Source organism: Strix aluco, chromosome 2, assembly GCF_031877795.1.
Source record: "Strix aluco isolate bStrAlu1 chromosome 2, bStrAlu1.hap1, whole genome shotgun sequence".
Taxonomy (NCBI): domain Eukaryota; kingdom Metazoa; phylum Chordata; class Aves; order Strigiformes; family Strigidae; genus Strix; species Strix aluco.
In genome coordinates, this window is record NC_133932.1 from 80,181,265 (window position 1) to 80,206,583 (window position 25,319).

The 25,319-nt window shown below is 35.4% G+C and overlaps 1 protein-coding gene across 3 annotated transcripts in view; it reads left to right on the plus strand.

The window, feature by feature from the left end:
• Window positions 1-25,319, plus strand: part of UGGT2 (UDP-glucose glycoprotein glucosyltransferase 2) — a 92,334-nt gene that overhangs the window by 62,376 nt on the left and 4,639 nt on the right. For 2 of the 3 annotated variants that reach the window (XM_074815434.1, XM_074815435.1), the window contains 11 exons: window positions 3,921-4,000; window positions 5,669-5,858; window positions 6,734-6,892; window positions 8,041-8,126; window positions 12,821-12,905; window positions 14,595-14,680; window positions 18,606-18,704; window positions 19,980-20,064; window positions 20,496-20,678; window positions 21,862-22,022; window positions 22,318-22,432. In XM_074815434.1, coding sequence (XP_074671535.1) covers window positions 3,921-4,000; window positions 5,669-5,858; window positions 6,734-6,892; window positions 8,041-8,126; window positions 12,821-12,905; window positions 14,595-14,680; window positions 18,606-18,704; window positions 19,980-20,064; window positions 20,496-20,678; window positions 21,862-22,022; window positions 22,318-22,432 — 1,329 coding nt within the window. Of the gene's footprint in view, window positions 1-3,920; window positions 4,001-5,668; window positions 5,859-6,733; window positions 6,893-8,040; window positions 8,127-12,820; window positions 12,906-14,594; window positions 14,681-18,605; window positions 18,705-19,963; window positions 20,065-20,495; window positions 20,679-21,861; window positions 22,023-22,317; window positions 22,433-25,319 lie in introns of those variants that run through there. The other variant, XR_012622008.1, reaches the window with a different exon arrangement.

Sequence of the window (25,319 nt, forward strand, 5' to 3'; positions counted from 1 at the left end):
ACTTTACTGCTTAGTCTGAGAAAGTGGCAATTTAAGGACAGAGGCAAGGTATGAGTCAGAGCATGAATGACAGCAGAGCCAAGGCTTTTATCTGTTTTTAAAATATATACTGGATTGTATCGTAAGAACTGCTCTATATCCTCTCCAGGGGGAGGCAGGCAGAATTTATCATATAACCCATATATTCCCTTTTTCAAAAGTTTTGTCATAGACTTCAGCATCAAATATTTCCAGACAAGGCAACAGTCACTGTCTACAGTAGATCTTTAAATCAGGCCATAATTTGACCAGAGTTGGACCACATCAGTTTTCAGTAGAATACATGGAACAGCTATCTAGTCCCAAAGTTAGGAAGGTGGTCCCTAAGGTGATGTGAAAAAAGTAGAAATTCCTTCTTCTAAAAATGAGGACAAATTGAAGAGGGTTTTTTTTCCATCATGGTTCATCAAAACCAGCTGTTGTGGTTTAGGTCCAGCTGTCAAATAAACCAATTCCCCCACCCCTCCCTTCTTCCCAGGCTCAGCTTTGCTCCCAGTTTCTCTACCTCCTTCCCCCCAGTGAGGCAGGGGGGCAGGGGATGGGGGTTGCATTCAGTCCGTCACCCATTGTCTCTGCTGCTCCTTCCTCCTCAGGGGGAGGACCCCTCACTCTTCCCCTACTCCAACATGGGGTCCCTCCCACAGGAGACAGTCCTTCATGAACTTTTTCAGCATGAGTCCTTCCCACAGGGCTGCAGCTCTTCATGAGCTGCTCTAGTGGGGGTCCCTCCCATGGGGTGCAGTCCCTCAGGAACAGACTGCTCCAGCGTGGGTCCCCCATGGGGTCACAAGTCCTGCCAGCAAACCTGTTCCAGCGCAAGCTTCCCACGGGGTCACAGCCTCCTTTGGGCACAGCCACCTGCTCTGGTGTGGGGTCCTCCACAGGCTGCAGGGGGGCATCTGCTCCACCAGTGACCTCCATGGGCTGCAGGGGCACAGCCTGACCCCTCACCACGGATGCAGGGGAGTCTCTGCTCCAGTGCATGGAGTCCCTCCTCCCCCTCCTTCTTCACTGACCTTGTGTCTGCATAGGTATTTCTCTTACATCTCACTCCTCCCTTTGCTGCAGGTTTTTCTCCTCAAATATATTATCGCAGAGGCACAGCCACCATCGTTGATGGGCTCAGCCTTGGGCAGAAGCGAGCCCCACTTGGAGCCAGGGGAAGCTTCCAGCAGCTTCTCACAGGAGCTGCCTCTGTATCCCCTCCCCCGCTACCAAAACCCTCCATTCACAAACCCAACACACCAGCTGAAAAAATACTATAACATGGTGCCACTGAACGAACTACATGTCCCCTAGCCTAACTGCTTTACTCCAGCAGTATGTAACTCTTATGATGATCTACTTTTTTTTTTTTTCTTGTTCCATTAACTGTCAAAGAACTCAAAAATGTGGAGAGAAAAATCAAACCTTTTGTTTTTTCCTATCAATTATCTTTTGCTTTTTTTCTTTGTTCATTCTGTCTTCAGGGAGAAACTCTTACTCCATCCCTAAAGTGGTAGGAATCTCTGAAGGACCCCTTTTGATAATGTAGTCTGATTTCCTATGTAACATGGGTCATAGGACTTCTTTTTATCAATTAGTATTTGAAGTAGAAATAATTTTTTTAATCTAGTCCTAATTTAAATATTATCAAGCAGTTGAATGCAGATCACAGCTCCTACTAAGATTTTCTAGTGGCTAGTTAACCTGACTGTTAAACTTAGACTTGGAATTGCAGATTTTTATTTAGCTCCATCCTGTAAGCATTCATCTTCTCATCATTTTGCCAGTTCTGTTGAAGACTCTATTATAAGAGTTTGTTTTCAGTGTAGATGCTTTGTATTATGATGATGTTCACAAACAATTCGAAGTGGTTGAATAATGGTGGTCTAGTAAGTTAATGCTTTTCAGATGAGTTGTGGTAACTTACAGTGTTTTGCAAAGTGACTGCACATGTAAAATAAAACTTTGGTTTAAATAATTTTCAAGCCATGTAAACTGAAGTAATTCAGCCTAATTTCAGTTACAGTTTGAAATACTCTCTGAACAAAACTTCCATTTTCTTCTTTGCATTTTCTTAATTAAACAGACTGAACTCTTCAAATACCCTGAAATAAAAAAGGCTTTCCAATCTTGTAACTATTTTCATGTATTGACTTGATCACCCTGGCTTTGGTGTCCTCATGAGGCCAAAGTAACAGAACCAAATTCAGTATTCCAGAAGTTGCATTGTTGGAAAACAGTGATAATGCATTCTTGTCTTGATATTTCCTATTTAAATTCCTTTAAAATGTTAATTAAGAATGGCATTATTCTTTTGGCTACAATACTGTATTAGATTTCATGGTCAGCTGATTAATTTGGATGATACCTCAGTCTTTTTCAAGATCATTTCATTCTGCATACAACCACCCATCAATGCAGATTGCTGAAGTATCATTCTTACTAATGGGATGAGGTTTCTGTCTTGTTTAAGATAAAGTCCAATACGAGTATACATAATTTTGGATGCAACATCATTATTTGAGAAATGGTTTTCTTTAATGTTGAAAATTCTGGGTATGTTTTAGCAGATGAGTCTAGCTAGCACTGGTTGCAAATGCTTTTTGTTCTGAATGACAGATAGATGCTTGAGTCACTTGGACCTCTGTTTTAATTTTGGTGGTCTTTAACCCATGTCATGTCATACTTTCACTTCTTATGCTTTCAGTGCTGTTTAAGTCCTTGTTTCCTGCTTCTTCACTTGTTCTCACCCTTATGCCATTCCCTAGTCTTTGTTTTTTGCTCAGTAGTTTTTCTGTGATGGTATTCAGGTGACACAAAGGATGAGAATGAGAAACTAGGAGCCGAACAGGTCCCTAGGACTATGTAAAGTTATAGCACTATAGTAAAGACTATGTGTAGCCATAGGTTGAACTGAGGAAATAAAAAAAAATAGTTATAATAAAAGAGAGATTTAAGGATGACCATTGTCTTGCTCTGTTCCCAATTTACTTGCCATTATAGTAATTTTAGATTTTAGCCTTAGTGGTATCAGTATTTTATCTGAGCTTTAGTATCTTATTTGCTTTTCTAATATCCATAAAGGTAGACACAACTGCTTTATGCATTCAGATAAGCACTTTGTATCAGAAACCACAGAAATGAAGGTAACTTGGTAAGTGTTTTTAAGAGTGCTTTAAAGAAATGAATAACTTTGGTAACTTTAAACAAAATAGATTGCTCACAAAAATAAGAAAAAATACTGTCCTAACGTTATGGTTCCTATATAAAAGCATCCAGAAAATTAGTATTTTAGAAATGAACATAAGAAGAAACTGAGAAAGAAGTAGAAATGTTTTAATTTACTGGAATGTTTTGAAGTCGATGGAATAGTTTAACACATCATTAATCTTTTGCTGACATTTAAAATTATTAAGTATTAAAATAATTCTCTGAGCTTTACTATATCCAACAATTTTAATAAGAGTGAAAATAATTGGTTTAAGATTTGCTATTGAGTAAAGGGCATGTGTTGTACTTACAAATGTATAAACTTTAAAGTGCTTTGAAATCTTCTAGAAAACACAATATAAGAAAAGGTGATAATACAATTTACCTAAGCATTGGAAAATGGGGATAGCTGCTCTTTAAAAAACCACATCACTAGGGGAAAACATTAACGTTTTGACTATCAAGAATATCGTGTGCTAAATCATGCAGTTTTAGAAAAGGTCAAATCTTTATTTGGAATATCTGACAGCTTCCCTTAATATACAGGTATATTTAGAACTTTAAAATGTTTGAGATTTCTACTGAAGCTTGAGAAATGACAGGATATTGCAAAGATAACTTTAGCTTATTTTCAAAGTTTGATTACCAAGAACCATTTTTTTTTACACTGAATTTTTTTTCTGTAGGTACTGAAAGACATTATCAATGTGAAACTCAGGTTGTTTTTGAACTGCAGATCTAAGCTGTCAGAAGTGCCACTGAAGAGGTAAGTAGTTTATAGCTTTTCTTACAAATATATGATCTCACTTGGTTCAGACAAAACAGCCTTAACAGCATATATTCCCTTAAAAAATAAACAGTTGTTTGTGTTTCTGGATTCTTTTGTTGCATTAGTTACTTTCTTTGAACGTAAGTTGAATGTGACTGAGGCAGTTTCATTTGTCTAGAGAAAAATTTTAATTCTGAAGTGTCAGGCATGGGGTCACAGAGTACTGATCTAGTCCTTCAGATTCACCTCTCCTAAACAATCCTTAGAGAAATCAATGGAGAGTCTTGCATGCCAGTGAAAACTTGCAGAGGGAAATGTCTGCCTAACTTGGTCAGTTCTTTCAGCCCACTTTCTGTGTAATGAATTTTACAGATTAAGTACACTGATACTCATCTGAGTAAATGGACAGTCTGCATTTGACATCTCATTATAATTCGTTAGGAATGTTATACCCTGAAAGTACCTGCCTTAAACTGAAGTTTCTTTTAACAGGCTGTAAGGACCAGGGTTCACTAATTTGGTTACAGATATTTACACTGAACTCCCCAGAGAGGATTCCTTTCCCTCTAAGAGAAAGGTTTAAGCACTGCCATTCCTTTGGCAGATATTGTCCCTATAATCTTATTAAGAGAGAGCGCTAGTAGTCTGCACTTGTAGGTGCTAGTGCCTGGTTCTTTCCCTGTGCTTGGGAAAGGTGAAAGGAAGAAGTCTTCTGGCATCATTTAGAGCAGCTGTGGCTGCCCCCTCCCTGGCAGTGTTCAAGGCCAGGTTGGGCAGGGCTTTGAGCAACCTGATCTAGTGGAAGGTGTCCCTGCCCATGGCAGCGGGGGTGGACTAGATGATCTTTAAAGACCCCTTCCAACCCAAACCATTCTGTGATTCTATGATCTGTCCTATGGACAGGTCATATTTTCCTTACAGCAATGGTTTCATATGAAATGCATTGATATACTAGCCCAAATACTTTGTAGGAATTGTGCTATTCATGATGGGTACAGGAGAAATTTTTCATAGTAGTTAAATGTCCTTTTTTTGTTTTCCCCTCATGTGAAACACTGTGCTTGGTGCTTTCATTCTCTCCATTTTCAGTGCTTTCTCTGTTCTGATTCTTTGCATTTTGTTGAATATCAGTGGAGGAAGGAAGAAAATCATCATTATTTTGTTGTTACAAGGATCTTTTACCTGTGGAATAAATGGAGTAAGAGTTGGGTACGAATAGAGAGACCTCTCCTTTCCTCTGCTCTCTGTCTTTGCTGCTGCTAGTGTCAGGAGCTGTTCCTAAAGCCTCTTTTCTGCTAGCAGAGATTAGTCCTTCTGTTTGGTTTAGTGATACAGATTCCGAGAATCAGACAGTTCACAGTCAAGGTATTTAGGTGCACCTCTTGGGTATTCACCTTTCCAGCCATTAAGAATGTTAATAGGAACTATGCATTTTCACAGCAAAAAATTATCAAAAGCAAATAGGTCTGTGTTCATCTACCAGCCCATTTGAGATGCTGTAGGTATTGTCTGATGGTATTCCAAAAGAATAGGGAGCTGCTGTGGTTCTAAACATCATTAAATTGGTAAACATTCACTATATTTTTCAAGTATTTTAGAAGAACTTTATGTTTGGAACTTCATGCTTCAGTAAATGTATTTTTTTTAACACTTCTTTTTCAACAGCTTCTATCGTTTTGTTCTGGAACCAGAATTAACTTATGGGATCAACAAGCACCTTCCTTCTGAACCTGTGGCAAAATTCCTAGAATTGCCAGAATCACCCCTTTTGACTCTAAACATGATCACTCCTGAGAGCTGGTTGGTTGAAGCAGTAAACAGTTCCTGTGATCTCGATAACATTCATTTACAGGATGTAAGTACTAGTTTGTAAACATTATAAAACTTGCCTTGGACCTTCTACCTCAAGAGGGAAATAGAAATCTTGTGGGATTTTTGTCTCTTGTTTTTCAGAAATGCTTTCTGTGGTAATTGATTATTTGGTCAGTATTCTACCATTTTTATTTTCATTACCTTTTTTTCTCATTCTCTCTTATTTAAAAACCCCAAGTCTTAAACGAAAGCAATGAAACAGAAAAAAAAACAGAATGCAGAATACAAGTAAAAGCAAATTATCTGCTGTGTTGAGCTTTATAATGTTCATGGAAATAATCTTTTTTCAGATAAAAATAAAGCAATTAAGGAATTCTGTATATTAGCTTTCTATTTCTCTTTATTTTGTAAATATTTTTTGTAATAATAGGTTTAACCTTGGTAAATCTTTAAATAAGCCTAAATATATTGCTGTTTATGACTATGGATTAAAATATATTTGACCATTTTTTAGTTCACAATTTTTTTAATTATATTTTTAATCCCTCAGCTCCAAAATCATTAGATTTGTTTCAGTCACTAAACCTATGCAAAATATTGAAGGTCTTTGATCCACTAAAGCTGTATATTTGAAAGGTATATTGTGAAAATAAAGGCTGGGATTTACCTTACCAAAGCTGAGATGCCTCAGCTTCATCAACAGTCAGTGGGGAGGAGGTCCCTCCAGAAAGTGATACATCCTCTTTACCTTGGGTACCTATTTTAAAATTGAATTAACTTCCTTCTGGAAGTGCTTTTCTCCTTTTTTTTAACAGCTGAATTTAGGTGAGGTAAACCCCACATATTTATTGTTGTAATATGTTGCTTTTCCCACATAGTTAAATAACATAATTTATTGATGAAACGTTCCTTCCACAGATAAAAGGGACAGTTATAGCAGAATACGAACTAGAATATATCTTGCTTGAAGGACATTGCTTTGATGTGACAATGGGACAACCTCCTCGAGGGTTACAGTTCACTCTGGGCACAAAGAATAATCCTGTCATGGTTGATACTATTGTGATGGCCAATCTGGTAAGTTTTAAGCACAGAAATAGTCATTACAATATCTCCATGAGAATTCTTTATAAGCTTCTTGTTCTTTAAATCCATTTCTCTGGGTTGCAAGTTTAGTAACGCTAAAAGCAACAGGAGTATGCTGGTATTGAGACCATCTACAAAAGAAGATGGGCATTTCTAATTTGCTGAGCTTTCCCCCACTCCTCTTCTGATCCCATGTAGGTCTGGATATAGCCTAATTTTAGGTCCTTATCTGAAGTGCCTAAACTGGGAGTCTAATTTCCTAAAGTGGATAGTAGGAGGTAGTTATATTCAGATGGAGGTTCCACCAACAGACTTAAGGTGTGAATCACATTCTGATTAAAATAACCATTTTTGTTGCACAGTGATCCAGGCAAAAGAAGGTTCCTAGTTTAGATGCTTCAATTAAGTGCTTAAAGCCTCTGTGGGACAAATCCATACCTGAGAATTCCTCTGGCCATCCAAAGTAATTATATTTGGTTTTAGCAGGCTGTAGAGCAGAAGATCTTGTGATTCGTGAAGCAAAATGTTTATTTTCTATTGGATAAGGTAATTTGATAGGGAAAGATTACTTTTGATGCATAAGACCAGTTACCTATCTGCTATTTGCTGTTCTCTGTAAATATTATATCATGAGGAATAAAATGCTTAATAAACTGAGTCTTTGACTTTTACTCAACAGTAGATGATCAGCATGATGAAACTTTTAATGATTCTTCACGTTCCAAAGCTTGCTTCATCTGGCTCTCACATAATGATAGCTGTATGCAACGTTCCTTAATTGGGAAGAAGCTGTGCTGACTTGGAAAGTTGTTCCAGACAAAACTTTCAAGTTTAGAAGAAACTTTTCAGTTTAATAATTTATTTCTTTACTGATCACTGTTCTAGGTGAGAGATTTTGTGTACAGCTCAAATTCAGCTAGAAACAAAAGGACCACTGAAAGGCATTAATATGGATACACAGGAAAGGTGATACTTGGTTGCATCACTGCCATATTACTTCCAGGGCTAGTTTGACAGTAGGTAATTGGTTACTAGCCTTGGCTGCAATACCAAATGTTGGATAATTGATGTTTGTATATGTACATGGTTGATTCAGAAATGCTGATAGAACAAGTGACTTCCTTTCCTATTTTTCTTAGGGTTATTTTCAGCTGAAAGCAAATCCAGGCGCTTGGACACTGCGATTGCGTAAAGGAAGGTCTGAAGAGATCTATCAGGTTTTTTCGTGAGTATTAATCCATCTTTTGGAAACATAATTATAACTGAATCTGAAAGTGCAACGTATTTTGAAAAGTTCTGACAGTACTGAAGGAAGTTCAGCAAAAATAACATGAAAAAAATAGAACAAGAAGCAAATGATGATTTAAAATTTATGAAAGTATCTTATTTTCTGATAGTGTAAGTTGTTGTTTGACTGCTCTGTGCATTCTTGAAGGCATTTGGATACGTTAACGCATAATAAGCCCAAACTGCTCAGGTAGACCTCATACTAGCAAAATCTCTTACTGTACAGCTACACAGCTACCAGGCACTTGCCCTGTCAGTTCCAAGCATGGTTACCATTATCATGCAACTGCTTGAACCACATTCTGTAGAAATGTCACTCATGATTTTGTTGATTAATATTTTGGCATTCACAACATACTTAACATGTAATTCCAAGATTATGTCCGGTGGAGCATTGCTAGCTCTCCAGCAGCATCTTGATCAGCTGGAGGAAATGCCTTAGAATTTTTTTCAGCCCTGAGGGTGCCTCTAAATGCAGTGTTCTTGATGGGTGACCTCTTTTTTTAACAGGAGCATGATATTTATTTCAGCTCTAGGCTTTTTTCTTCAGTTAATTCTGAGTGTTCCATAGTCATCTAAGAATCACTGTGGTTACACCTTCACCTTAGGATATAGAAGCACCTTTCAGTGCTGCACCCTGGCTGCACGTTGACTGCACCACATTTCCCTCTCTTGGGAGAACCCTTTGCATGGGAAGAAGTCACGTTGTACTCCAGTAACTGGCGTTTAGTTGCCACCTTATATGGCTTATAGATCTGCAGTTTTCATGGTCGATTTTCATATGAGGAACATATGCTAGCCATCTTTCCAACTACTCCTTGGAAGAATCATCTTTTTCTCATGTTTTATGTAAGAGCATAGATCTGTAGCATATGAAGGCTTCCTCTTGAAGCTTTGGATCCAGTCCCTTCTAGAGGAACAGTATTGTTTTATTGTATTTCAGCTTCAGTTATTTCCCCAGCCCTGTAATTCTGTGGGCTGAAACAGGTCTATTTGTTATAAAATATTTATTATTACTTGGAGTTCAGGAACACATAGTACCATATGATATTTAGTCATCAGCTACTATTAAAAAAATGAAAAAATTGATGAACATCATTGCTGTTTTGAATATTTAGAAAATGCATCAATTTCAGTGTTACAGGAAGAAATGTTAATGGGATATTAGGTTCATTCTATTTGTTTGCAATTTTCAATTTTTTTTTCCAGAAACTACTCGCAATCTGTTGAAAAAGCAGAAAAACATAGTCTGTGTCCTAAAAAGTTCACTTAATCTCCACCAGCTGTAGCTATATCATTTGTCTAATTTAACACTCAATTCTTAAGATATATAAAGGGATTTATGAAAGAGAACATGGTTTAAAAAAATAATGTAATGAGCTGTAGTTGAATTAAAAAATGAAACAAAATGAAACAAAACCACTCAACATTCTAGGCTGAATCAAAGGAAACTTAAATCATCTGCTGTTTAAGCTTCCTGATTTTCCCTTATAAGTAATGAGCTTAATTGAGCTCAGCTAAAGTTAATACTTGATGAGGAATCTAAACAATAGTGTTTATTTCAATTAATTATTACAAGGAGTAGGCTTAGAATACCACAGCTAAAGTATGTTTGGGAGGCTGTACCAGGATCTTTGACATTACTTTTGCTGATATCAGTATTAATAGTATGGAATTGCTATCAGAATTCAAGCAACTATTTGACAGGATGGAATTTTGCCAAGACGTATTACAGTGTATTCTCCATCCTTGTATAATAGTCATATCCTTTCCTGTTGAACTGTGAGATGACCTGTTTTCTTTGAGGCACAGACCCATACATTATGATAGGAGTTTTAGAAGAAATACAAGATTTTGAAGTTACAGCATGTTCTACACCTCAATGCATATTTGCTTCTCTCATAGTAGCATCTAACACACATACAAGAAATTTATTTTTGCTTTATGTAAATACACAGCTTTTGAAATAAACTACTTTTTTTTTTTTCCCTGAACACTGCTTCTAACAAGGATTATTATTTTGAAGCAGTCACACTTGTAGATCGATTTGTTATTAATAAATTACAATGAATATTAGGAAGGTGAAAATTAGTATAGTCAGCAACAGTCTGAGCACTGCCTGTTATTGGAACTTTGATTCTGTGATGTTGGTAGGAAAACAGGTATTGCAAGATAAGACTGTAGAAAATTGTTTATAGCTAAATATATGTATATAAGCTCCTGCTGAATATTTCATTTTTTAAAAAGGCTGGTAGATATAATTTATTATATTTTGATGGTATGCAGACTGCTTAACTGGAAGTTCTATCTTTTATGATTCAGGCAAGGAGTTCTTTGTTTGTTTCTTTGGTTTGAGATTTTAAAGGGCCTCCATTTATTCAACTTGAATCCTTTGGTTCTCCATATGGAAAATTGTAATTTATATTATATTGATATTTATTTGTGTTTATATGTAGGTGTGTTGAAACATTTTAAAGCTGTGCCATAAATAGTCTACTGGACACGTTTAGTTTTGTACAACAGTTATATAACAATAAAGTCATTATTGTTAACTATTTAATAGTGCAGTCAGTATGCAAGACATTTTGCAGGATTTAAAAAGGAAGTTGTGCCTACTTTCAGTGCGTTTACAAACTAAGTTACACTACCAGTGTTCAGTACCTTTTGGACAAAACACAAAATCCTTATTGGTTTTGTTAAGGGAGTTTCTAAATCATGATCCCAGTTCTTCCAAACCCCAGGTCACATTCAGAATGTTACTGACATGATCACTCATTTGTAATGTGCATCTGTTACATGAATAAAATTACAACATGCTGAGTATCATACGCACAGAGAGAGAGAAGGGAAAAGAGGTCCTGTATAAGATTCAGCACACTGATTTAGAATTAAAGAACAGTATGATTGACTCAGTTTTCTTTCAGAGAGATACCTACCTAAAAACAAGTGAATATCCTAGTCTGTAAGTAGCCATTGAGCACGTAGTTGAGTGACTAGGAATTGAAAGGAAGTACTCTGTCAGGAAAAGAAGTTACCGTAGTGTAATAGTAGGAAATATACAAAGATGTGACTGGAAAAACAGATAAATTGGTCTTTGAGACCAATGTTAAGTCTCCAAGTCACTAATGGTGGCTATCACTATTTTCGGTACATTGTTCATACTGGGATAGAAATTCATCACACTGAGTGCTGTGCAGAGTATAACAATTGACACTTGGTAAAGATGGAGCCGACAGTGAGGGATCCACAGAAGAGACTTAGGGAGACAAAAGTGATATTATTAAATTTACAGCCAAATGAAACACTTTGTAAAGACTTTGGAAAATTATTTTCATCAGCAGAGCTGCAGAGCTAGGTACAGAATTCATAGCATAGAGATTTTGAGGTAACTGATTAACAGTTGATTGTGGAAAAACCGAGGGCAAAAATGGGAACGCTGTGCCAACTGCTGCCATTTCTGCTATCAGCAGTTTGTGTTTGGCTCTAGTTTTCCTATTTTAGACCTTTGTAATGGCACACTTTATTTATAAAGTGGAGATCTGTGCCCTGTTACGTTGAGTACTGTACATCCCTGTGATAAAAAGACAGTTCTTGGCCGAGTGTTCATATATGCAACATTTTAAAAGTGTGAAAATGAAACTAAATCAGAGTAGAAAAGTCAAGATAATTCTGAACATCGTTTTGTGCAAGAATTGGCCATCTCTATGAAACTTAATAATTATAGGCACTTTTTACAGAAATGTATTAAATAATAGAAATTCAGTTGACTATATAAAATGCTGTAATTTTTAGATAAGTAGTATGAAAAAGATTGAAACAAGATTTAAATATTTCTGTTTTCTAGGGAAAAAAAATCAAGCCTAAGGCATAGCAGATTACTTTCTTAAACCAATTTTTTTGTATGCATAGTCTTAGCAAGAGGAAACAACATAATGTTGTTAAGAGACAGAAAGGATTGAAGGAAAAATATATGGGCTGTTGAGGTATAAAAGCTATAAAATTTGAGAATTATGTTATTACACTGTATCACAGAGTGACAGCAACATTTTTCATACTTGTTACTCAGTGGACTGCAGTACAGTTTTGAGATGCCTGAACGGCTTTAAACTGATGTTCAGTAGGGCAAATGTTCATGTGGTGCCTTGCACAGCCATATCTTTAGGGGTACAGTTACCAAAGCCAACTAGTTGAAAGTCAGTCTTTACTATCTCAGCACTGTGATGAAGCTCTCCTTAGACTTTTTAAATCAGATTTATTTTAGAAGTATATTTAATGCAATTTCTAAGATGTTTTCCGTATTTGAAAAATAAAATGTAGTTTAATATTTGAATGTAATGTATGTCTGTATAATACATGATAATGTATTCAGCTCTAGGTTGCTGCATTTTTTCATTGGTTGATAAAATTTCCTGTGAAAATCCAAATTAGAAAGTGAGGTCTACCACTGTGGGCAATGTCAAGTGATGAATAAAAGTCAAAGTTTCTGAAGTTAAGATATAATTAGGTACAAGTGAAGAAATTTTGTTTCTATAAATATCAGCAATTCTAAAACTTATACTCTAATTAAACAGAAGTAATAATGCATGTTTTAATGAGTCAGTATATCTGCCTGAGGTTTTTTTCTCCTTACAGCCATGAAGGAACAGATTCTGTAGCTGACCTTACAGATGTTACCGTGGTATTAAACAACTTCAGAAGCAAAATTATCAAAGTCCAAGTATGTAAAGAGATATCTTTTTTTGTATGCAATATTTCCTTATATGAAATATGACTAATGCTTACATGTCTTAGGCTATATTTAATTGGAACATGTATATTGAAATATATAATTTAGATTTTGTATAATTAGAGAAGAGTGTGCAAATTAATGTAGTTAATTTGATCCAATCAGGTTATACTAATTGCATGGGAGATTGTTAAATAGCTGTTAAAATAATACATCCGTGTGTGTAACATAGATAGGATTTATCTCATCTAGCTTAAGATGTCTAAGAGTGTAGTCTAGGTGCTTTAAACTCCCTCTCTGCTTAGTAGAATGAGAAAGACAGTCCAAAGGACTGCTCATCCCATCTCATGTATGTATTTAAACCAAGGGGATGACCACCTCTTGAGACATTCAGTTCTCTCCTGTGATTGGAGAGGGATTTTACATGAAGTCCAGATACCAGGGTGGAAGTTAAAATTAGGTATGTTGAATTCTACCCTAAACTATCAACTTTGTGTAAATGAAATTACATTACTTTCATTCTTAAAGATCCATAAAAAAGAGATAACAAAACACGAGTTATATTAAGGAGAAGGAACCTCATAGTATTATATGTTTTGCACTGTTTTGTAAATAACATTTTGTGTAGGTATCTTTGGTACCTTGTATCCTAATTTTAAACATTAAGAAGGAGAGAAAACAATATAAACATAAGTACAGAACGAATTTTTTAAACCACATATATGAGTCTTTTCCCCAGTCTGTAGCTGAAAGTTTCCAGAACCTGGAGAAAATTTGTAACTCTGTGGAGCATGATGAGCTTGCCTTTAAACCACTCCCTTTGGATCAAAATAGGAAAATGATTCTATGTGAAAGGTGGTACATATTAAACTTATAACTAGAATATGTAAGCTCTATAATTCAGCTGAACTGTAGAATCACTTCAGCAATACCTAGGATGTGGCTTCAGAAGCATCAGCTAAAAAAGCATATGATTTAGTGTGAACAGAAATCTGCAAGCGTTAGCTTGGCAGTATAAACGTGTGAAACTAATATGGTTATTACTGAATATGTTCAAACACTGAGTGCTTTAGAAACTATTTGTGTTTCAAAAACAATTGGGTTTCTTTTAATCAAGGAAATTAAGGTCAGCAAACAAAATTAATTTGGAGCCTTTATTAAGCATGTGGGTAAGACAGCAGAAATTCTTTCATTTGAATGGGAGATCTTATGTTTCAGCAACAGATTTGTTGCTTTCTCCTTGTGAAGGGCTTATGAGAATCAGTTTCTCTTCAGGTAAGTTCCATGCATGGCACAACACCCTGCTACCCTTCTTCTGCCAGCTAATGGCTGGATCACAAACTCATGAGGGAGGAAAATGACATACAATTCCCCACGCTTCTAGTTACTGTTTGCATAAAGAAGTACAGAGGGTTTGAACATGCTCTTTGATTTGTTAATCACCATTTAATTTTTCACAATCAATTACTTCTTATTACAGTAAGTTCTGTACATAGTTTAAAAGTATGAAGTGACATTTTTGCTGTTCAGTTCAGTAAGTAGTTTACTGAAATAGAAATTGGTAGGATGTTGGCCCAGCTCTAACCAGTAAGTACACCATAGTTAGATATCACAATTGGAGTGGTAATTACTATCAACTAACTTTCCAAATTACACAAATACATTTATTTTAATGACTAGGTACAGAAAAAGCCTGATAAAATGAATGAAGATCTCCTTACTGATGGAACAACAGGAAAAAAAGGAAATCAGGAATCAGTTACAAGGTAATGCATAATTTGCTTATACTTTAACCATGCCAGGACATGTTTATTATTACTTATAGTGTTAAGTGTTTCTTAGTTGGTAGTGATACAAATATGTAAAAAGGCTCCCCTTTTTAGGGGAAAGGACAAGCTATAATGTCTTGTACATCTCATTATTTATTTCCTTTTTAATCCCTCCTTTCCATTTCTAGTTCCCGTTTATTTTCTCCATTGGCATTATTTTTATTTTTTTATGTCAGGGAATCAATCTAAATATGAAAATCTCAGCCAGTGATGTGGTACTCAGATGCATCAAACTGAACATCAGAAAAGCAGGCTATGATGCTGCTTGTCTGTTGCTAGACATAATTTATGAAAACTCAAGAAGTGATTTCGTATTTGTCAGTAAAATACCTTTAAAGTTTGAGTTCTATAAATAATTGTAATAAATGTCTCAAGCTTTATATTTGACGGTAATAACATTGTAGTATTTCTAATTTAGGGTATACCATTGTAAAATTTTGTTTTCAGTTGCTCATAGTTATGTTGTCTGTGGATGATGTGTGGTTCAGGCTTTTTTTTTTTAAATTTTAATTTAGTTTTTATTAATAAGATACAAATTCCAATGGAATTGTTGTATCATTTTTAGGAATGAGAGAAGGGCAAAAAATAATAAAAAATAATTTTAGGGTTTTTTTAATAGTGCTGTGGATCAGAATGGGGAGTGTTGTATCATTTTCCAGGACATGTTAATTGTCCTTTCAAGAGCATTTCAATCAGATGACCTTTGACCAGCGTATTTTAGAAACAGTGGTCCAGATGCTCTCTGAGCATTCTTTCCTTGTAACACTTCAGAGACCTCTTTCACAAGAAACATTTCAAAAAGATAATGTTCTCAAGTGTGAAAATTGGGGTGCTGGCAAAAGTATTTACTGAATTCCCAATGATTTGATGAGTTATTTGTTCTCAGTATTTCTTAATATCAGAGAAGAATGAGTTTGGGTCTTTAATCTGGAATGCTAGTAACACAATAAATTCATCCACTCTTCCAAGGTGATGATAATTCCTCTTCTGGACCTTCAAGGCTGTTGGGGGGAACTTAATTTGCAATACATTGTTTCCGTACTGGACTCCATCCACTTTGTAGGAAACATTCATGTTTGCTCTCAGAAAGTCTGATTTCCAGCACAGTTTATTTCTGCAGTATGCTACCAAGTGCTAAGCTGTCATGGCTGTATAATTGCAAAGAACTGAAGGTAATGCCTTCTGAAATAACCAGTTCAGAGCTAATGACTTGATTGTGTAAACAGCTTAATTCAAGTAATCATAGATCTCTTTGCCCTGAAAGAAAAAAAGAAATTGCAGTAGCTTTGTCCATAAGTACCTTTAAGCATTCAAGATTTACTATCGAGGTAAAGTCTGATTCCTCCATTGTTCAGAAGAACATCTTTGGACTATAGTTCAGCTAGTAAGAAAGGGATAATGTTGGTATGAGGGATTTAAGGAGAATGGCTTTTTCATCACTATTTTCTCTGTACCCTAAAGACTTTCGGGCCCCAAATGACTGCTGTGAGACTCAAAAAAAGGTTTTCTTCCATTTTCAGTAGCCTTGACAATGGTTGTCAGTCACAAAGTCTGTTAAAGAAAATAAAGAAAAGGCACAGCAGTTATACTTTATCTAGTAAACAGTTGACCCCAATTAATGCTCAGCACACACATTTCTTGGTAGATCCAGGACTGGCTTCTGTTTCAATTTTATCATCTATCCTGACAAGGCCTCTTGTATCTCAAGTACCTGGACATTTTGAGTCTCTGTTGCTGATTTTATATTTATCACCATTTACCCACAGATGATTTTACTGTTACAATATTGACTAGATTCAGAAAGCCTTCCAGACTGCTTTACTGCAACTCTCAAAAATTTGGTCAGGGAAGTGACATTAGTTGAAGGAATTTTACATCATCTTCAAGCTTCCCACTTCCAGTTAGCCACATGAAAGGATGTGTGTACACTGGTCAAAATCATAGTTCCCTCTAAGAAAGTTACAAGGCCAGAGATCTTATGATCTTCTAGGTTTAGTCTTTTATCACAGTAGGTTGGTTCATCAATGTGCATCAAGGCACAGAGTTTGTCTGGGCTGAGGCCTCTCATCCAATAAAGTTTATTTGGTCTTCCCATTGATTCAAGGTTGTGGCTCAGGGGCGTGATTTGAAGCCTGCCGTTTGTCTGTCAGCTTCTTCCTAGGAACTTGTCAAATAATCTTCCTCTTTGATATCCCAGAATGAAAATTATATCCTGCCAGCACACTGTTCCTTATAGGAATCATTGGGTGCTCTGACATGGGACATGTGCATACCATCGCACAAGTCCTTTCAGAACCGAACTGGCCTTCTCCAGTTGACTGCTTTTCCCACGTGACCTTACAGGTTAACCCAGCCATCTTCAGAGCAGCTTGTTCCATTCGGAAGATCTCTGCTTTCTGTAAAGCTTTGCATAATCAATATTTTCAAGATCAAAAACTGGTTTTCACATCTGTCTTTGTAGTCACATTAGCTGCACATCAGTTGGCTACATTATGAAGAGCTGGACATTCTTTCAGTCCTCCTATTACCAAGTATAGGAAATGGGACAAAAAGTCAGAAAGACTGAAGATTAACTTCTTGGCACTGTGAACTGCCATCTGTTTAGCCTGTGAGAACTCAGTGCTAGTTGAGGGGTTGTCTCCTTCAGAGATGTCACACCATGCAGTCAGTGCCACTCCACTGGTGTCCCTTTCGTCTGCGTTTGCTATAGTCCTGATCAGGTATGGCTGTGCTCTCTCCTCTTACCATTGCTGAGTGAAAAGAATGTGGGTTTCTCAGCAGATTATTCACACCACTTACAGTGCAGCCTTCTGGGATTTCAGCTTTGTATTAGTGGAGTGATGTGAATTCTTTTAAATATGTTGGAGATCTGAGACTTGTCTCATTTGTTCTTAAAGATTATGAGGGATACTTATTTTTATACTTTTTAAAGTATACTTTTAAAAGGGATCCAACCAGAAGAAAAATTAATAGGAGTGACTCACACAATCTAAGTGTGTGAGGAATGACTCACCTCAAAAGACTGTTGAGGTGCATCTCCAACAATATCAAACCATACTGTAACCAATTTGGCAAAAGCAACCTTGCAGTTCAGAGATCTGTAAAACAGTGCTCTGAGGGTGACTGCAGCCACCATCCCCTTAGCTGTGTGTGCTGTAAGGCATACATGATTAAAAAACCAATCCTGGTAGATGTTGGTATTCAAAGCAAGCAAAGAATTCTCTGCAGCAGAAACAGAAAACCTCTAGACAACGTACCTCAAAGATCTAGGGTAGCTACTACTCCTTGGCCTTGTCATTTGCTGTTGGTCACTGCTGATGACAAGATACTGGGCTAAATATGTGGTCTGGCCCAGTGTGGCCATCTCTGTTATGTTCAGGCTGTATTTTAGAGTATATATTCAGCTCAACCACCTATGGGGCTATGCAGACATCCCTCACCTTGAGAATATGCATTGGTTCTTGTGATGTAGAATACACGTGGATGAAACTTGAAAAATAACTGTTGCTCATTTTAAAAATAACCAATTCTCAAGATATTTTGGCTGTATTTCTGATTTTTGCTTTGATAAAACGTGGAGTTCTTGCCAAATTTGGATTGTTTGATTGAAAATATTGGAGACTGCAGTTGTGCCATTGTCATGAGTGACAGGGTATGAGGTGTTGGTCCCAAAAGATTTTGGCATCAGAGGCATGTGCAGTGGGAGTAGAATAGAAGTGTACTCAGTTACTGTAGGATGAGTATTTCTGTAATGTATTTTCTTACTTTTGATTCTCTACAAGCTTAATGGTAATGTAGTATTATTTTCTTTCTGATGAATGTGTACTTTATATAATAATTTTTAGGGTTTTTTTTTTTTTAGATTTTCAGAAGAAATTCCAATAGAAGAGAAGGAAAAGAAAAGTGATATTCTTAACATTTTTTCAGTTGCTTCAGGCCATTTATATGAACGTTTTTTAAGGTAAGGAAAGGTAAAAGGGAAATGAGAATTTCATAGGGATACTATAAACATTCATGCTAAAATTAAGCAGCTTAAAGAAACTGACTTTTTTAACAAGGTGTAAAGAATACATTGTCAAAACATAGAAAAGTTGTATGCAGTGAGGACCAAACATATAGATCTTTAAAAATAACATTATTCTTTGAAGAAAGAAGAATGTTCTCCATGTCTTTCATGAGTGCATGTGCAAAGTGTGAACATAAAGGATGAAGTTCAGCCTCTCTTCATAAAGACATAAGAGCAGTGGCTTCATTAGAGTTCTCATCTGTTTATGTTTAGCCCAGACTATGGATACTACCGTATGCACATACAGCCTTACTCACCTCAGTGTTCATTCAACAAGCAATGATTGCTTTGAAGGAATTTTTACAGTATTGCCTCATCTGTTCACAACCATCTCTGTTACTTTTCTGATTTGAGTACTTGTCTACAGGCATCAGATTTAGTGATTTTCCTGTCCTAAAATGGAATTTCACAATTCTTTCATGCGTATTTATTTGGAAAGTAGTATTTTGTATGTGTTGATTTTTATTTCTTAGTAGTCTGATGCAGTTTAAACATCTGCATTTCTTTCCTTCAACCTACAACAACCTTCATAAAGGGAAATACTTCTTCATTTTAAAGGAGAAACAATTTTTTAAAACATTCTATATGCTTCTTTACCTTATTGTAAAGTTTATTATTTCCTGATTTTTAAGGCAGACTTGACCTCTTGTAAGGTTGTAAGGCATTGCTTATCTGTCTGGTTACACCAAACATATGCCACAACAGTGAAAAAAAACCAAACCCAAAATAGTGATTTTTACAGTTATCAAGGGTTTCCTGAAGAGGATCTTAACTTTGAACTACGCTTCCTCTTTTCCACTGTTTTTCATTTCAGCAACCTCTGAAACTCAACCAATATATTTCTAAAATCAGTTATATCAGTAGCCAAGTTAATAAAAGGTATTAATTGTTGATCTAATTTTGTCAGGCACCTCTATTAGAATAAAGCTTGTTAACAGATTCACTTTTGAAATTGTTCCAATATTGCTTAGCCAATCTGGATTGGAATAAATCCATCTCAAAGTGGTCTTGAACACATGCTCTTTAAAGCTTTTAATTAGAAATAGAAATTTCTGCTTAAACAGGGTTAAAGAAAATTATTCTTAGAGAGTTTTAGCACCTTTTAGGTGCAGTTGAAATTTAATGACCTGTGTGTATTCGTTTGTTTATTATAGACTTATATTTCCACAGAATTATGATGCTTTCTGTCCTACGTCATACTAAAACACCAGTTAAATTTTGGTTTCTGAAAAACTATCTTTCACCAACATTTAAGGTAGGAGAAATGTATCACTTTTAGTATTTTTTTCTTAAATATCTTAAGTATTTTTTTAAAAAAGTTACAATTGAGTAATTATATAATTCAAATTAAATTTTCACAGTTGGAAAATATCTCTGAATGCATTAAATACCAGTAGTTTTAAAAGTCTCATGTGTAAGGTTCTTCTTTTCTGGAACCCAAAGCCCAGTTATATATTACAATAATTTATTCTCTTCTGATAGTCTCTATGAGCTTGAAAGAAATGCTTTTTATATTTATGTAGCTGAGGATACTGCTAGAACTAAAGAAACATTTTAAAATAATAATTTATGTGGTCAGTAAGGCCAACACAGCTGCAACCATGTTTCAACATTCCCTCTTTTTCCTTCTGAGACCTTGTGTGTCACATACATGTACAACTAACAGTTTTTTGGTTCCTCTTCTAGGATGTTATTCCTCACATGGCTAAAAAGTATGGTTTCAAGTATGAGTTAGTACAGTATAAGTGGCCCCGCTGGCTTTATCAACAGACAGAAAAACAAAGAATTATCTGGGGCTACAAAATTCTTTTTTTGGATGTTCTTTTCCCTTTGGCTGTGGATAAAATAATATTTGTTGATGCTGACCAGGTAAGAAAAAATAGTATTGTATAAACCTATGAGGCAATCATTTGAGCTTAAATTGATCCATTTTCATTCCCCGTGGCCATTTTGATCTTGTAAGACTATAGCAGTTGTACAAGCAGAACCCGTAGCATTGCAGAACATGAAATGAAATAATTTCACTTGTCTTAATCATGTAGAAATTAAGAATCTCGTCACACTGAGATGCCCTAAATTGCCTCTAGAGCCCATTGAGAGAGAAAGGCACCTGGAGAAGTATGTGGGATCTGAAGGTGCATTTCACCTAAGGCATATTCGAATGATTGTCTCGGCTGATTGTGAGAGGACTATGGAAGGGGTCTGAGGTGATGAGGAAGATGAATCCTGCCGCTTTTGTTCTTAAATTTGTATGCAGTCTTTCACTCAGAAATTAATATTATATAATATACTGAAAGGTAACATGCTGTCTCAAATAGATGAGACATTGAAGAGTCTATCACATGGTTATTAAAAACCTCAGAACAAATATTACATATTTTGGTCCTCTTTTGAAACTTGAGAATAAATTAAATTTAGATGTAGCAATGCAAACTGCAACTTCTTGCAATTTCATCTGGATACAGCAGTAGTACTGGTTGTCTGTCCTAACTACTCTAAGAATTTCTCTGTACTCTGAAAACGCTAAAACTTTTTTACCACAGTGGGGTTTGATGGAAGAATGATTGATTAGTAAATAAAGGATATTTGTAAAATGTCCTTATAACCTATTTTTAAAAGTACATTACTACTAGATACAAAGATTTTCAAATGATGCATTAATTTTGGATGCCCAAGTTAATGTAACAAATAGGAAGGATTTTTTAGAAGGCAGATGTTCAGTAGATTTTTAAAGTTACACTCCTGCATGAAGGAATTTAATATTGGGCAGCCGAAGCCACTGGTCTATAAATTAAAAATACTTTGCTTGCTTTGTTTAATTTACTTATTAAATGCATTCTGTAGATGGCCACAGAATAAACATATGTTTTTTTCCTTGAATAGTAGTTTGGTAGATGTCATTCCAGTAGAATGCTTTAGCTATATTCCATTGTTGTAGAGTCTCTGGCTTTTTTTTTTTAATAAAATTAAACTTTGGGAAGGTTGCTGCAATAACTACCCTCATACGCACACCTTAAAAACAGTATTCAATTATAAATATATTTTTATTTAGATTGTGAGAAGTGACCTAAAAGAACTCAGAGATCTAGATCTAAATGGAGCTCCCTATGGATACACACCTTTCTGTGACAGCCGTAAAGAAATGGATGGATACCGTTTCTGGAAATCGGGATACTGGGCATCACATCTTGGTAAAAGGAAATACCATATTAGGTAGGATAACTCCTTACATATTTTTGTGTGGTTTGTGAATTTGACTAAAATCCGGTTCTTGGTATTGATCAATGAGGCATTCAAAAGCAATTGCCCTATAGTCATTCTCAACAAGACATGAATAAGACATGAATTCTGATGAAATATTGATTTTGCTTTTTTATTGTAGCTTCAGCTACTTTAAAAAATTACTCCTTTAGGATGGGAACAGTTTTTGGTTTCTTGTTATTTTCATTAATGTTACCAAAAAGAAGGTGAAACTGCACAAATCTTTTTTTTTTTTTTATCTTTGTAGTGCTTTATATGTTGTGGATCTTAAGAAGTTCAGAAAGATTGCAGCTGGAGATAGGCTTCGGGGCCAGTACCAGGCTCTCAGTCAAGATCCAAACAGTCTGTCAAATCTAGACCAGGTATATATGAGTTTAAGCAATTTGGGGTTTATTTTCTTTATTTTTCTCAATATGCATGGAATTATTTTGTATTTCAATGTATGTGTAATATAATTCTGAAACTATTTGTCCTTTACTGCTGTTTTAGCACATTTTCAGGTGTGCATATGAATGAGCACAGTTCAGAAAACTGAACACTAAATGATGATTACTTTAAATAATGGTTTAACATGAAAAAAGTGAGGAAAAAACAGCATAGAGGACTGCTGTCATTTATTTGTAGTTGTTCTATGTGCATTTGTGTTTTTATAATGATAATCCTATATTCTGATAATGGTAATTATACTATTATTTAACAAGAGCTTTTTCCTCTTTCTTCTTTTTTTTCCATTAATGCAAATTTAATTTTTGCAAGCTAACTGCTAATGCACTCTAGTGGTTGCTGTACATGGTGACCCTGGGGTGACTGTAGTCTTCGTTTATATAACTCCACCAAATTTTAAAGCTAGGTGAGGTAAGTCAAGGTGCAAGTCACAAGCATGTAAGTAGATCCCAGATGTACAAAACATACTTAAATTTATTATTTTCTTCTGTAGTAGGGGTTCTTTAACTCTACTAAGATTGATAATACAGCTCATCCAATTTCTGCCTGAATAAATAATACTTTTTATTTACGTCTCTCTTGAGACATAGTTCACATTGTGAACATCAGAAGGCTTCATCAGTGAGATTGTCCCTGCTTTTGTAATTTTCCTTGTGGAATTACTAAAGCACAAAAGGTTTTTACCTGCCTATAGCAGTAAAGGGATCCCACAGTAGCAAAGCCCACATCTCTCAGTGCCTGCATTCCACCCCCTTACTCTGCAAGTGAGTTTCTCTCTCTCTCTTACATAAGTATATTATTGCCATTGCATTTTTTTTCCAGAAATAAAATTAAAAATTGAAAATAGCAGTTCTTACAATATTGGACAAAGAAAAGTGAAAATACAGCTACACTACAAACTTGAACTATACTAGACACAGGGAGTTGGAGCAGCCTTAAGCTGTAACTGTTAAGAGCAAAAGACTGATGTAACAGCGAGTCAGATTTTACCTCTCTGTCCTGGACAATAGAATGAATTATTGGCCCCGTATCACACACTTAAGAGTCCTGATGTGATTAGCTGTATGTTTTTCAAACACAGACTTACCCATATGTACATTATGTCTTTCAGAAAGACCTTTAAGATTCAGAAGCTGGTTACAGGGCTTCCACCATAATGCTGCTTTTCAGCAATAGTTCTCAAAATATTAATAATGTATATCTTTCCATTTTAATTACAGCATTAATACATGATAGCATATAAGTCTTGTAAGTCTGTTGGATCAAATCCAAAGTCACTCCAGTGTCTGCTACCCTTCCCTCAGCACATCAGTGCTGAGAGCAGATGCTAAGTTAGCTAAATCTTGGCAGAATGGAATTGGAATTACTTTGGAAAGGGAAATACTTCAGTGTAATATTTTCGTAGTAATCTGCTTTCTGACTGTATTGATAGGAATCACTTTCTGTCTTCATTGCTGCTACTTACACCAAACACAGCATTATTCCTAGAAATACAAACCACAGTGCAACATATTTTACTAGAGCCTTGGAGAGCTTTTATCTACTGATAGGGATGCATTATAAAGTAAATTTATTTCTTTTTATTTAAATACCTGACTGGAGTGCTCACTGCCCTTCTCAAAGAAGCAGCAATCTCAGCTCTTTACTAATCTGCCAGCACTGCTGCCTTCATGGCTGGTACTTAAGGTTACACTAAAACAAAACACAAAATAGTAGAGTGGGAAAAAAAGGTACTTTTAAATGCCAAGGATAGTAAGTAAAGAACTCCTAGGGAGAAAAATTACACATGGTAAAAACTAGACTTCCAGTACAGCATATTTAATTGTTCTTTTTAGAGAAGCATGGAAATGTCTATATAAAGATGACAAAACAAATACTTGACAAGTATTTATACTAATAGCAATTCATTAAAAAATAGATAATCAACCATCTTGTTCTTTACTTAAAGAATAAGAATCAGTGGAAAAGAATATATGAGTAGAATCTTTTATTAAAGGAAATGGTTTTCTATTTTTAAATTTAGGTTTTATTTTCTAATAAAGATGATGCTGTAGAGGAGTCCCCCTTTAAAGTTATGTAGGTTATCTGACTAAATGTGAAAACACTCATATTGTAAATCAAATCAAAGAACAAATTTTAAATGTTGTGTGTGAAAGTCTAGAAGGCTTTCATTTCAGCAGTTTACATATTTTGGATGAACAAGAATTCTGGCACTGGCAGTAAAAACAATCTGGTCTTACCCTTGTTCTTTTATTTTTCTGACTCATGAATATTTTCTCTATGATCTTCTAGATGTATTTTAGTATTTTTGAGGATAAATCACTTCTGAAAGGATAAGCAACTTTTTGTTCAGAATTTTATTTTAACTGCTATTTACTTTAAATCCTGGAACTGGCATCTGTCTTTCTACTTTCTACTCCATATAACAATTTGTAAGTTCACAACTTTGAGAGTTACTGTAGTAACTCAGGAATTGTGATTTAATTTATAAGGTCAGAGAGGCACGACAGAAAAGTCTCTTTTCTCTTGAAATTGAGATAGTGATAAACCATTTATTTTATCTTCCTAAAATTCATGGAATGGAATTTTTTCAAAAAAGAAAACATTTAAATAAGTATCTTGACTCTCAGTATACTTATATTTGATGTAATTTTCCTGTAGTAATGTCTACATTTGAATTAAATTATATGCCTTTTATAATGCAGGTATATGTGCTATTTTATTCTGTCACATTTAGCAACATGAATTGGCAAAAGAAGATGTGACTAGTACTTACCTGAGTACTGACATTTACTTTTTAAATAT